The 14,878-nt window shown below is 35.3% G+C and overlaps 1 protein-coding gene across 1 annotated transcript in view; it reads left to right on the forward strand.

The window, feature by feature from the left end:
* LOC123528615 (ras-related protein Rab-43-like) overlaps positions 1–11,842 on the forward strand; it is a 38,959-nt gene extending 27,117 nt beyond the window's left edge. The window contains exons 2-4 of the mRNA XM_045308459.2: positions 4,961–5,144; positions 5,988–6,133; positions 8,591–11,842. Of these exons, the coding sequence (XP_045164394.2) occupies positions 4,961–5,144; positions 5,988–6,133; positions 8,591–8,704 (444 nt within the window). The 3' untranslated portion in view covers positions 8,705–11,842. The remainder of the gene's footprint in view (positions 1–4,960; positions 5,145–5,987; positions 6,134–8,590) is intronic.
* The last annotated feature ends 3,036 nt before the right edge of the window (positions 11,843–14,878 follow it).

Here is a 14,878-nt window from a genome sequence, read left to right on the forward strand (position 1 = left end):
TATTGCGAAATACTTTCGTAACTTGACCCAGTATTTCTATATATAGATTAAGTTGCAAAATACTAGGCTGATCAATATTGACTGGATTAAGTTAAACAGAGATACTGTAAAGATATAATATAATATATTAAACAAAATCTGAATCTCTCAAATATAACTGTTTCATTTTTTAAACATTTCTTCAAATAATTACAAAGCTTGACATATTGTCAAATCATTAACACTTGTTGGGGACTAATATTCACAGACTTTTTTGGTTGCAACTAATTCCATGAAATTAAATCCTGACAAATTCATTTAGTGTTTGAAATTATTTTTGGTCTAATGGCATTGCAGTATTTTTCAAATTATCGGGAACTTTATTTTGGTAAATCAGCATTTACTTCCAGTCGTTTATTAACCTGGTAAGTCACATACTAATCAAAAAATAATTTCAAACACTAAACAGGTTAGTGTTTATTAGTAAGCAATTATCAAATTAAAATTGTCGCGCGGATCTGCCGCGCCAGACCAATACAATTTGATAAACGTTTACTAATAAACACTTACCTAACCTATATTTAATTAAATATTCAGAAAGGTCAACAAATAGTGTCATGAATGTATAACTTCTACTTGATTATTAAAGGACATTTTGTACTTTATTTGAAATTACTCGAAATAAAAATAAACACACATTGCCTCCTCTATATGTTTAATAATTACCTTGCAAACAATTCTATCATAACAACAAATGTAACAAAATAAAGTGATCATAAGTTAAATAATTAATAACTTTTTATGTCAAAAATAAGTAACCTCCTCAACGGGACCGGGTACGCCTGAGGCTCCTGCCCAGCTGATGAAGGTTAATGAACTTAACTGCCTTGCCAACAATTCTGAACATACTCAACAACAAAAATTAAATGTGACAAAAATAAAGTTATCCGTTAAGTAATTAAGACCTAATTCAATCTTAAATACGCAGTAACATTTTCAACGAGACAGGGTAGGCACAGAAGCTCCTGTCAAGTTGGTTTGAAGGTTCAATTCCATTTACATAATATTATAACAAGATGGGATAGTATTATAATAAGCTGGGTTGTAATGGCCGCTCTAATTAAACTTGATAGGGTAAGCGCGAGGGCTCCGACCAAGTTGATGAAAAATTCACTCGACGGGAAGGAGACCAAGCGTGACATGCCAGTCAGTCCGAATAATCAAAAATCATACCTTAACGGAAAATATGTAACTGCAACGCAATGCAACAACTTAAACAAACTAAGGTTAAATACCAATTGCGGTTCACGTTTGCGTCTATTATGACAACGCGCGAGCTAGATCAATCGGGCTTACAATAGTGTTAAGTCAAAAAACGTTTAAACTGATACCGATTAACGAATCTAACGCCCGGTCACCTTCCAGTCGATAGAATTTTCCCGCCACAATAAATTTTCAGAAATTTATCCCCCAAAATTCTTATCGATTGGAAGCCATGTTCTTAGAAATATAATCTTTTAAACACAGTTGCTAAATGCGATAGCCCAGCCCTGCAGCAAAGATTGTATTTACCTTATGATGTCTTTTAGCAGACAGAATCTTTCTTTCTTTAATTTATTTTTATTCATTTATTTACTTATTAATTCATTTATTAATATATTTATTTTAATTATTTTTGTTTTGTTTTCTAATAATATAAGATGTTATTTTCTGTTCAAATGCTGTCTTCTAATGTTGTAGTTGTTTATTAGCAAAATTATCCACAAAGACCCGCGTTCTCTTCATGACTTACAAAACATCTAAGTGGCAACTGTTGTGGCAATGAAATGTCAATACGCTACTTTTAGGATGATAACAGTAAATCTAATGTTTATTTTAAAACGACATATTTATTCTGTACGTACATGCCGATATATAGGTCATGCACACACCTGTTTGATATAAGCTACACGCCTCGTTGAATATGCCATGTCGATAAAGTAGAATGCTTGACATGTAACCATTTACTCTATGTTTTTAAATTGCTGCCACTTATTCATCATTAAATATTTTTCTATACTGTTTTTTGTGTTTTCCCCTGCCAAAAGTTTGAATTATGTGCATAAAGTGCTTTACCTGTATTTACTATAAAAACTAAGTAGTTATTTATGATCGTGCCATATAAAATTTCACATGTATCCTGCATAAAATCAGCTGTTTTTATGTAATTTTGTTGAATTTTCTGTCAATAATTTATCAAAAATGCTATAGAATTCCAGCTATATTATTCTCTAGCGGTGCTGTAAGTTTGAGGCCATAATATAAATAATGAACTTTACACCATGTTTTTTATGTACGTGACGCCCAAATTTCGCGTGAGCCGTTTACATAACTAATTACTAGTTTCTGTACTGTTTAATTTACTTATACATCTTCACTACTACAATTTTCTAATATTCACTGCTAAATTTTCCTATGATGACTACTCTTTCATACCCAGTTGTCCCGACCGTGCACCAACCAGTATGTACTTTTGCCGTCCGATAGTAAACCCGTTCATCCTAGATTTTGAACTAACCTTACCATAAAACTAGGCCAATGTAATGATTCAGTTTCTACGGGACGATACAACCCTTCCAGCTTCATCTTCCTTATTTCTTTCTGTATTATACAAGAATTCAGTGCAACCGAGCAAAGATTTTTTGAATTTGATGCAATCGAGAATAGGAAACTCTTGGTTAAAACCACCCATCTGCTTTAAACCGTTATCACGTGCATATCGTTTCAAAGCGTTATATTAGCTGGTGATTTGGCAAGTTAATTATCCGAACTGAAAAACTCATCTTTGTGAACGCGATGTTTGAAGGAATTTACTTGCAAAAAGAGGATTTTTATACCATTATGCCGCCACAACCCACTTTGAGAATTATTACATGGAATATTGCTACTTGTACAGTTATTAGAAAGAACTACATCAGAATTTTGAAAGAATTTGTTCAAAGTCAATAACAATTGACCCACCAGAATAATCCTGTAGTAGTCTGTTTCCTCTATCGTCAATGTCACCAGTGTTGACTGTTCGACCTTCGGGTGCCACAAGTTCGCCAGCAGGCCTGCTTTCAAGGTTACACTCGTCGGCTTTTCATTTACGACGGACCTCTCGTATTACGCCTGTTCTCTTCATTGTCGGTTGTTGTGTCAGACCAGCCCGCTTCTCTTATTACAACCTCTCGGCAAGCGTAGAGAATTAAATTCTTTATAAAATTGTCAACTCAAAATTGTCAACTTTACATGTACTCGCTCAGCCAACGTACAAAAACAGACAGAGAGCTGCACGAGAATTCTCAGCTTTTTATGCAAGTTTAACAGACTGTTTACCGATATCAAATTTAACTAGCTACAGGCTTGTATAAACTCGGGTACCAATTTATAACGATAAGAGCGAGGGCGTATCGGTTCCATTGCAACGGACGTGACATTTGATTTCTCTAAAAATAAATCAAATTATTTTAAAAGAAAAATTTTTATTATTTTAGAACCTGTCTGTTATAACAACTGAACAAAATTTTATAATAATTTATTGATACCTGATAACAAGCTGAAATACAGTTTCTGATTGGAATTTTTATGAATTTATCTCTATTGTTTATACTATTAGTGATTTTTTGCATATTTTCATATGATAACTTTGAAAGCTGAAAAAAAATGGTAGGTGATTAAATTACCATATTCATCAACTTTAAAATCTAAACCTTAGACATAATTTTAAGGTAAATCTGTACTACTGAATCATAGTAGAACTGTCAGCAGCTACTTAATGAATATTCATGTAAAATTTCATTACTCTTTGCTAATTTATTGATTAGCCCAATATTTTGAAAAAAAAAGAAAAGGGTTGTTTTACATGAAAATTCAGAATAGCATATACAACATGTATTTTACTCTACAGAACAACAGTTACTGTCTATTTATGGATATATACATTTAATTCCAGAAAAGGACTGCATAAAGCGCCCACACTTTCAGACAGTTTAACGTCTTTAAAAAGGGCATAAAGGGCCCACACTTTCAGACAGTTTAACATCTTTAAAAATTCACCATTTTCAAAGAACTGCTACATAATTATCTTTGTTTTGATGCATTTGCAGTGAAATCCCTATGTTGAAATTACACTTTACTTAAGGTTGAAAATTGTTTATTGTTATTTCTTTGCAAATGACATTTATTAGCTCGACTTTTTGAAGAAAAAGTAGACACAATTTCCATAACTCTGATTTGAATTTTGACAGCATTATGCCCCTTTTTAAATTAGAATTTTTGGTTAAAATTTTTGATAAAGTCAATATCTCTGTTACTATCAAAGTTTTTGACTTGAAACTTAAAATGCTTATTTACCATCAAAGTCTTCACTAGGAGAAACAATCCCCATAACTCTGGTTTGAATTTTGACATAATTATGCCCCTTTTTAACTTAGAATTTTTTGTTAAAATTTTTGATAAAGTCAAATAACTCTGTTATATTAAAGCTTTTGACTTGAAACTCAAAGTAGTTATTTACTGTCAAAGTCTACACCAGCAGACACAATTCCCACAACTCTGATTTGAATTATGACAGTGTTATGTCCCTTTTTAACTTGGAATTTTTTATACTGGGAAAGCTCTAATTCAGAGTCAAGCACTGAGAAAAGTTGAGCGCGCTGTCTTACAGACAGCTCTTGTTTTTAAAGGGGGACAAGTGTTTAAGAATATTTTAAGTATAAAGTTTTACAGGACAGTACAGTAGAACATATAAGGGACAGGTAGATTGTTGGTAAAAATATTGTTTGTTTACCAAATATTTCTTGTTTTGATGATATACTCCTAAACCTTAACAGTAACAGGCCAAAATGAAAATTTGGCATTTTAAAATCTAAGTTTTAGGCTTTAAACTTCGACAAATATGGGCTCAAGAAATATTTGGGGAGTGTGCATCAATTAACTGAAAGGTTTTGTGTGTTAACAGTTACAGATCTGGGATACTGCTGGTCAGGAAAGGTTCCGTACTATCACACAGAGCTACTACAGAAGTGCAAATGGTGTTATCATGGCATATGACATCACAAAAAGAACATCATTTGATAGCATCCCGCGATGGCTTGACGATGTTAAAAGATACGCAGGACCAAGTATTGTACAGATTCTTATAGGTAAGTCTATAGGAACTGCTATATACTGTACAAGTTCAACCTACAGAAATTTGTTGTACTTGAAAATTGATTTTTTTTTTTCAGTTTTCAGAAGTTATATATAAATATCTGTTTTCGGCCATTCTTAATTCAGAGCTTACGGTATTCAGAGACTTTTTGATATATTGAATTCGTATGAAAAAAGTTCATTACAACTAACAGGTTTTCTCGCTATACTGAAACAGGAATTGAAATGATTAGTTAAGATTATAAGAATCTTTTTTTGGTTGCAGGTGCAGATGGAAATATCTGGCTTGAGGGTAACTGTTTAGGCGAGAGCCTCGTTACTGCATAAACAGTTACACGAGAGCCAGATATTTCCATCCGCACCTTCAACTAGTGATAGATTCTTTTTCATGCATGTTATATTCTTCAATTATTAAAAGAAATAAAATAAAACAAATGCTTGTCTTTTAAGCATTTTTTTTTGTTATAGTAGCATAATACTATGCATTTAAGCAATCATTTATAAATTTCAGCACATGAGTCATTTTACACCCCAGGGTGTAAGATGAGATTAGATTTTCCAGCACCAGCAAAAACACGGGAAGATCCTGTCTGGCATGCAAAAAAGATATTCATTTTTTCTTGCCAGTGAATGGTTCTTTAACTGCTCTAGTTCTCCCTTTCTAAAGCTGAACCGTACTGGGGCCATGTTGAGGATGTACTTTCTCAACTACATGGGATTCAAGCCTGCAAGTTTCAAGTCCTTCTGTTTGATTACCTGATACATGTATCTTATCTATTAGACCCTCATTTCACTTACTATTTTGATATGTTTTGTCTAATTATTGTTTTATTCAGGGAACAAAAGAGATTTGGAGAATATGAGGGAGGTGAATTTTTCTGAAGCTAACTCATTTGCTCAACACCAAAACATGATAGCTCACCTGGAAACTTCGGCAAAGGAAAATACTAATGTTGATGAAACATTTACAAAACTTGCTAAGGTGACATATTTTATTTTATGTAAATATCATTATGCATTTGAGGGTGAAAGTGGATATTGTGAACCCATAAAATTTGATGCCATTTAAATCAGAAGCCAAGGTTGAAATTATTTTGAATGTATTATTTTTCAAAGGCTAACAATGTCTGCTGCCATTCTCATGTGCTTTTGATGTTTATTTGATTATACTGTATGAAAAAAAGGTGTATATTATTATATAGCCTGATCTATGCTGTTTTAAGGGTGTGCTGTCCTAATTTTGCGTATGTGGAATAGTTTTTCGAAATTTATATGGCAAAATGCACATTGATATACATGTATAACAAGAGTGCCAGATTGTCACAATATACGCCCGTCACAGCAAATTTCTTTACTCTAGCACCTGTATTTGCAAATGGAATTTTAATTTTGTGGTTGTTTAGTAATCATTGTAAGTCATTTGTTTTTCTAAGTCCACAAAAAAGCTCCTTACCAGGTAGAGATACCTTAAAATACACCTAAAATTTGAAAGTAACATTTATGTTGTACCACAGAAAAGTGGTCTTGTTTTTTCCCTACGGTCAATTATAAAAAAGTTACAATATAAGTTATTTATAGTAACAACTAAGGGAAGATAATCTTAAAAAAAAAAAAAAAAAAAATCCATAAAAAAATTGTAAGTCCACACAAAAATCTTTACCAGGTAGAGATTGGTCAAAATACACCTCATAATTGGATGTAGCATGCATGTTGTACTACAGAAAAGTGGTCTCGATTTTTCCCTACGACTAGTAAAGAAAAAGTTACAATATAAGCTATTTATAGTAACAACAAAGGGAAGTAATTCTAAAGAAAGGAACTGCGCATGACACTTCATCTCATGATGGTGTATAATTGTGCCAAGCTACATCAAAATCCCTCCATGCATGAAGAAGAAATGCTTCTGACAAAGTCATTCTTGTATCTGACCTTTGGCCTCTAAGTGTGACCTTGACCTTTGACCTAGGGACCTGGTTCTTGCAGCATGACACTCCGCCTCGTGTGGTGGAAACATTTGTGCAAAGTTATATCAAAATCCCTCTATGCATGAAGAAGAAATGCTCCGGACAAGGTTTTCATTCTTTTAATCCTTTGACCTCTAAGTGTGACCTTGACCTTTGACCTAGGGACCTGGTTCTTGCGCATGACACTCTCCCCTTGTGGTGGTGAACATTTGTGCAAAGTTATATCAAAATCCCTCTATGCATGAAAAAGAAATGCTCCGGACAAGGTTTTCATTCTTGTATCCTTTGACCTCTAAGTGTGACCTTGACCTTTGACCTAGGGACCTGGTTCTTGCGCATGACACTCCGCCTCGTGGTGGTGAACATTTGTGCAAAGTTATATCAAAATCCCTCTATGCATGAAAAAGAAATGCTCCGGACAAGGTTTTCATTCTTGTATCCTTTGACCTCTAAGTGTGACCTTGACCTTAGACCTAGGACCTGGTTCTTGCGCTGACACTTACCGCCTCGTGGTGGTGAACATTTGTCCAAGTTTATATCAAAATCCCTCCATGCATGAAGAGATATGCTCCGGACAAAGTCATTCTTGAATTTGACCTTTGACCTCTAAGTGTGTCCTTGACCTTAGACCTAGGGACCTGGTTTTTGCGCATGACACTCCATCTCATGATAGTGAACAACTGTGCCAAGTTTCATCAAAATCTCTTCATGCATGTAGAAGATATGCTCCGGACAAAGTCTGTGGACGCCGCCCGCCCACCCGCCAGGGGCGTTCCCATAATACGTCCCGTTTTTCAAACGGGCGTATAATAATCTGTGAGAAGGTTTTTATACTTTATCTTAACTGTGCTGGTTACTTCACGCAAGTCTTGATCGTGTGAAAGCTATTTTGAAGGCACCAGTTAAAACTTGCTTTTCAAAGAGCTTTTAAATCATAATGATAATTTTTTTATCACAGCTGTGAGAAGTAACATCAATATTTGTCTTTTAATCATTTTGAACTGCCTTGGTAGACGAGGGATGGAAATGCCTTTTTAAGTGCATAAGCTTGTTGGTTTGCTTCTTGACCACGTCACACCAAAGAATTTTTATTTTTTTTAAATGGTACCAGTTTCTCCATTTCTTGGCACTAGGTATTAACCGTTAGCCTGCTGGCAGCTAGTGATTCTGCCTTTGCGACTAGTGCAGACCAAGATCAGCCTGCATATCCGTGGCCGATCATGATCTGCACTATTCGCTATTCAGTCAGTAAACTATCAGTGAACACCCCTTAGAATAATAAAATGCCCAGATTGAATGATGGACTAGTCCATTTTAGAAATTTAGCAGGGTAAAGGTTAAATGGGAAACTGGCTCCTCTCCTCTGATACTTTCTCAGTAATGGTCACTATCAGTTTGTAGAACTTGTTTCACAATCAATATATAAATTTGTATAAAGAAAATCATTTTTTTTAATTCTCATTCATGAATTTCAGGAACTGATGAGAAGATATGGTGGTGATGTAACACTGGACAGCGCTGCTGATTCAGGACGCGTAAATCTGGATTCAAGATCTGTGGGTGGAGGGTTCGGCTGCTGTTCCACCTGAGTCCACAAACCCCCACCCCAAATTATATTCTTATGTGATTATAACTGAAAAAAGATATATCATAGTCATGAGGCACTGACTTGGAGTTAGAACAGCAAAGTGGTCCAAGATTTTAAAAAGTCTTTCAGTTCATTAGTAAATAAAATTAAAGTCAAAAAATCAGTCCCATATGAAAAAAACAACAGGAGTGGAGAAAAAGTTTTTAATATAAGATATTTTTAGTTATAAAGCAGTATGGAGGTAGAAACATTCCTTGTCTTCTTGCAGTTACGTTGGAGCAATTGACATGATACAGGAAGGTTTTGGAAATGAAGAATTAATACCAGACTGAGAGCTTGCAGTTTCCATGTGATTATATAATCTAGTATGCTGCTTTGGGATCTTTCAGAAATAAGAGACAGTTGCTTCTTTTTAACGACTAGAGAATGACGAAATCACATATGAGCCACGCCATGAGAAAACCAACATAGTGGCTTTGTGACCAGCATGGATCCAGACCAGCCTGCGCATCGGCGCAGTCTGGTCAAGATCCATGCTGTTCGCTTACAGTTTCTCTAATTGCAATAGGCTTTGAAAGCGAACAGTATGAATCCTGACCAGACTGTGCAGATGCGCAGGCTGGTCTGGATCCATGCTGGTCGCAAAGCCACTATGTTGGTTTTCTCATGGCGCAGCTCATATTGAGACTATGTAATCAAGCAGAAAATGCCAATTGTCCTTCACTCTCTACAGGTCCACTATTTTAATTCTGTATTAAAATTTTGTGTTGGTTATTACTTTGATTTACAATGAAAGACAACTAATATTGGACCTGTAGTTCCTAATGCATAATATCTATGATAGAAAGTAGAGATTTCCATGCCGGTTGGCAATTTGGCAAAATAAGTAGAGCAGGCTTGTGGTATGGTGATATGTCAATTAAACATGCCGGTTGACAATTTGACAAAATCAGTAGAGCAGACTTGTGGTATGGTGAAATGTTTTGAGGAAACCACAGAATTGTATGCCAGCAAAGTTAAATGATTTTACAGTTGTCTAGCTGGACTTTATTTTTATGCCCCCAAAGGGAGGCATATAGTTTTTGAACCGTCTGTCAGTCTGTCCGCAATTTTCGTGTCCGGTCCATATCTTTGTCATCGATGGATGGATTTTCAAATAACTTGGCATGAATGTGTACCACAGTAAGACGACGTGTCGCGCGCAAGACCCAGGTCCGTAGCTCAAAGGTCAAGGTCACACTTAGACGTTAAAGGATAGTGCATTGATGGGCGTGTCCAGTCCTTATCTTTGTCATCAATGTATGGATTTTCAAATAACTTGGCATAAATGTGTACCACAGTAAGACCACATGTTGCGCGCAAGACCCAGGTCCGTAGCTCAAAGGTCAAGGTCACACTTAGACGTTAAAGGATAGTGCATTGATGGGCGTGTCCGGCCCATATCTTTGTCATCGATGGATGGATTTTCAAATAACTTGGCATGAATGTGTACCACAGTAAGACGACGTGTCGTGCGCAAGACCCAGGTTCGTAGCCCAAAGGTCAAGGTCACACTTAGACGTTAAAGGATAGTGCATTGATGGGCATGTCAGGTCCATATCTTTGTCATCGATGGATGGATTTTCAAATAACTTGGCATGAATGTATACCACAGTAAGACGACGTGTCGTGCGCAAGACCCAGGTTCGTAGCTCAAAGGTCAAGGTCACACTTACACGTTAAAGGATAGTGCATTGATGGGTGTGTCCAGTCCATATCTTTGTCATCGATGGATGGATTTTCAAATGACTTGGCATGAATGTGTACCACAGTAAGACGACATGTCGCGCGCAAGACGCAGGTCCGTAGCTCAAAGGTCAAGGTCACACTTAGACGTTAAAGGATAGTGCATTGATGGGCGTGTCCGGCCCATATCTTTGTCATTGATGGATGGATTTTCAAATAACTATGCATGAATGTGTACCACAGTAAGACGACGTGTCGCGCGCAAGACCCAGGTCTGTAGCTCAAAGGTCAAGGTCACACTTAGACGCTAAAGGATAGTGCATCGATGGGCGTGTCCGGTCCATATCTTTGTCATCGATGGATGGATTTTCAAATAACTTGGCATGAATGTGTACCACAGTAAGATGACGTGTCACATGCAAGACCCAGGTCCGTAGCTCAAAGGTCAAGGTCACACTTAGACGTTAAAGGTCATTTTTCATGATAGTGCATTGATGGGCATGTCCGGTCCATATCTTTGTCATTCATGCATGGATTTTAAAATAACTATGCATGAATGTGTGACACAGTAAGACGACATGTCGCGCGCAAGACCCAGCTCCGTACGTCAAAGATCCTAAACTCTAACATCGGCCATAACTATTCATTCAAAGTGCCATCGGGGGCATGTGTCATCCTATGGAGACAGCTCTTGTTTTATAGTAAAATTTGCAAGCTCTGTAACTTAATGAACATTTTAACATTCTCATTTTAAAATAAGTAAGCTGCTGTATTGCTGATACAAGATACTCGAGAATGATTTACCGGTATGTTTCATATAATATATGGCCAAAGGTAGTTGTTTGTTTAGGGTGACGGGACCCAAAAACCCCAAAAAACTTCCATTGCATGTAACAAAATTTTCATAAGCAAAAAGGAAGTTTTAAAGGGCAAAAATTTGAAAAAGACGTTTGATTAGTAAATACAATTTCTTATGATTTCTATCTACTAGGTATGACACTAGCAATTCTGACCAGAGAACCTAAAGATTTCTGATGTCCTGTCTATAAAGAATGGCCCAACTACCCTCACTACAAGTTTTGAAGGTGTCACCCTAAACAAACACCTTTTTGAGGCTTTGAACATCATAATAACATTTTTTTTTGTACTTGGTTGTCTGGAATGGGGTATAGTGTTCATTTTTGGGGGCATTGGTCTAAATAGTCAACTATTTTGAGAAGATTGCATTTTTCAGAAAATAATTATTATTCAAACTTACAAGCATAATTATGTTTTTATATTCTCATTGTCTCAATACATTTATACAAAATGTAAACCTTTGTATTTTGGGAAATTTATTGATACTTACTATTACTAAGTATCTTTTTAGGGAATTGTTTTTCTTCAAACTTACAGATTAAATTTTTAGCTCTTGTTTTTGTACATTTCTAAATAGCCTAGTTAGCATTTTCAGTATTTATACTGAAATGTATCCCAAAGCTTAAGTATACAGATTTGTGCCCTATGAGTATAAAACTACTGTCAAAATAAATAGTTCTAAACTTAAAAAATAAGATGAAAGTAATTCATACTACATGGAAAAAAAATTAGTGAAATCTACATCATTAGTTGCTTTTATATGAAGTACATAATGTGTAACTATGACCATATAAAGATAGTGCTTAGTTTCAAAGTACATTGTATCATACACATCAGAATATCTGTTTAACCTTTACCCTGCTGGTGGCAAGTGATTCTGCCTTTGCGACCAGTGCAGACCAAGACGAGTCTGCACATCCATGCAGTCTCATCTTGGTCTGCTCTGCTCGCTATTCAGTCAGTAAATTTCCAGTGAACACCCATTTGAATAATAAATGGTACTGCCCAGTTTGAATGATAGACTAGTCCATTTTAGAAATTTAGCAGGGTAAAGGTTAAAAAGTGCTGTGTTATCATTTTGGGTATATCTAGTATCAGTTGCTATCAGTTTTAAAACTTTTGAATTTTGTTGTTGGTCTGGAGGAATGTCTTGGTAATTGATTCACCTTTTGATTCAGACAGTAAACAAAAGCAAGATGGAGGTATAAGATAAAAGTATCATTATAACAGTAGCTTGATCTGTGCTGTGTTTACAAGGCTAGATCACTAGTGTGCCTCGTGTGATCAAGGTGTGGCAAAATCAACATTGCCCAAAGACAACATTCAAGATGAAGCTACTGTTATCATAACCCTGTTATATGTTGCTATCTGTTATTATTGTGTACATATGGAAGCACACCCTTTTAAAAGATATTTATTATGTGGTTTTTGTCTGATCTCATTCACTGTTGCATTGCTAACAGTTGTATAAGAATTCTTTGTGTTCATTTTGCTTTTACACACTAATTTTGTTTTGAAATGTTTAAGAGTTAGATATTAAATTTGAAGCAGATAAGTTTTCACATGCCGCTTAAATTAAATCAAAGCTGTTGAGTCATATGTAAGCAACATTTCATAATTTTTTTCTGTTTCTGTATAATCCTTCTAAAAAGAGTTATTAAAGGAACAAAAAGTTATATTACAAGGAGCTAGTTTCCTATCTATTCTCCTTTATAATATTTAGTAATTACTTCCCTTTAAAGGGAAAATATTACAGGGAGCTAGTTTCCTATCTGTTGTCCTTTATAAATTAATATTTAGTACTTACTTCCCTTTAAAGGGAAAATACTACAAGGACCTAGTTTCCTATCTATTGTCCTTTATAATATTTAGTAATTACTTCCCTTTAAAGGGAAAATATTACAAGGAGCTAGTTTCCTATCTGTTGTCCTTTATAATATTTAGTAATTACTTCCATTTAAGGGGAAGTGGGATTTTTTCAATTTCAGTAGAATTTTCAGGTTTGTATTTTAAGCAACAAAAAAGTTACATTACAAGAAGCTAATTTCCTACCTGTTGTCCTTTATAATATTTAGTAATTACTTCCCTTTAAAGGGAAGTGGAATTCTTTCAATTTCAGTAGAATTTTCAGGTTCAAATTCTAAGGAACAAAAAGTTGCATTACAAGGAACTAGTTTCCTATCTGTTGTCTATTAAAATATTTAGTACTTACTTCCCTTCAAAGGGAGGTGGAATTCTTTCAACTTCAGTAGAATTTTCAGGTTCAAATTTTCAGTTTGATAGCTGGTGGGATATTTCAAGTTCCAAATCAAAAGGCAAATTTTAAAACTATTTCTAACTTTAGCATTGATTTATTTTTAGAGATAGACAAGTGGAGATAAGTATTTTTAAAGAACTTGAATTTCCATTGAATTGCTTGAATCATGATATTTTAGACTAAGTCTTTGTCAAACCTTATCAAACTATTCTGTTATTCATATAATTCCTAAAGCAGTGCAGGTTTACATATTTCACTACAACTTGCTTAAGCTTGTGGGTTGCATTTTATATTATCATGCTTGATTGACAGAATTTTAACTTATTGTTAGTTTTTAACATTACAATCAAATACAGACACTTGGCTACCTGCAAAGTCATATGAAATCACAACTAATTGTACATGTATTTTAGATCAACTGAACCCAGAGTGCTTATGGTGAGCTATTGTGTTGCTCCCGTGTCCATTTTCCATTGTTATCAATCGTTAATATTTTCACAGTTAGCACTCGAGGTCTTAGTTGTGGCTCAATCTTCAGGAAATTTTGTACGAATGTTACCTGCAATAAACTCTTGGACAAGCACAAAACTGGTCATCTCTACTTGAAAGCTAGAACCCTAAGTCAAATCAGAAAAATTTTTGCAAACACTCCAGAGGCCATATTTTTTACTTGGGGTGTATGAAACGTGAAGAGAATGTTTGTCTTTTATAAAATCCATGTCAGCTTTAAAACTGATTCATCTGGGGGACAAAACTAGGACACATAGCCGAATTTTAGAAGAGTTTGTTGATATTGTAAATGCTATATTTTCCACCTGGTCAGAATGTTTTAAGCTCACCTGTCACAAAGTGACAAGGTGAGCTTTTGTGATCGCGTGGTGTCCGTCCGTCCGTAAACTTTTGCTTGTGACCACTCTAGAGGTCACATTTTTTGTGGGATCTTTATGAAAGTTGGTCAGAATGTTCATCTTGGTGATATCTAGGTCAAGTTTAAAACTGGGTCACATGCCTTCAAAAACTAGGTTAGTAGGTCTAAAAATAGAAAAACCTTGTGACCTCCCTAGAGGCCATATATTTCCCAAGATCTTCATGAAAATTGGTTAGAATGTTCACCTTGATGATATCTAGGTCAAGTTTGAAACTGGGTCACGTGCCTTCAAAAACTAGGTCAGTAGGTCTAAAAATAGAAAAACCTTGTGACCTCTCTAGAGGCCATATATTTCATAAGATCTTCATGAATATTGGTCAGAACGTTCACCTTGATGATATCTAGGTCAGGTTTGAAACTGGGTCACGTGCCATCAAAAACTAGGTCAGTAGGTCAAATAATAGAAA

This window comes from Mercenaria mercenaria, chromosome 13 (assembly GCF_021730395.1).
Source record: "Mercenaria mercenaria strain notata chromosome 13, MADL_Memer_1, whole genome shotgun sequence".
In the NCBI taxonomy this organism is placed as follows: Eukaryota; Metazoa; Mollusca; class Bivalvia; order Venerida; family Veneridae; genus Mercenaria; species Mercenaria mercenaria.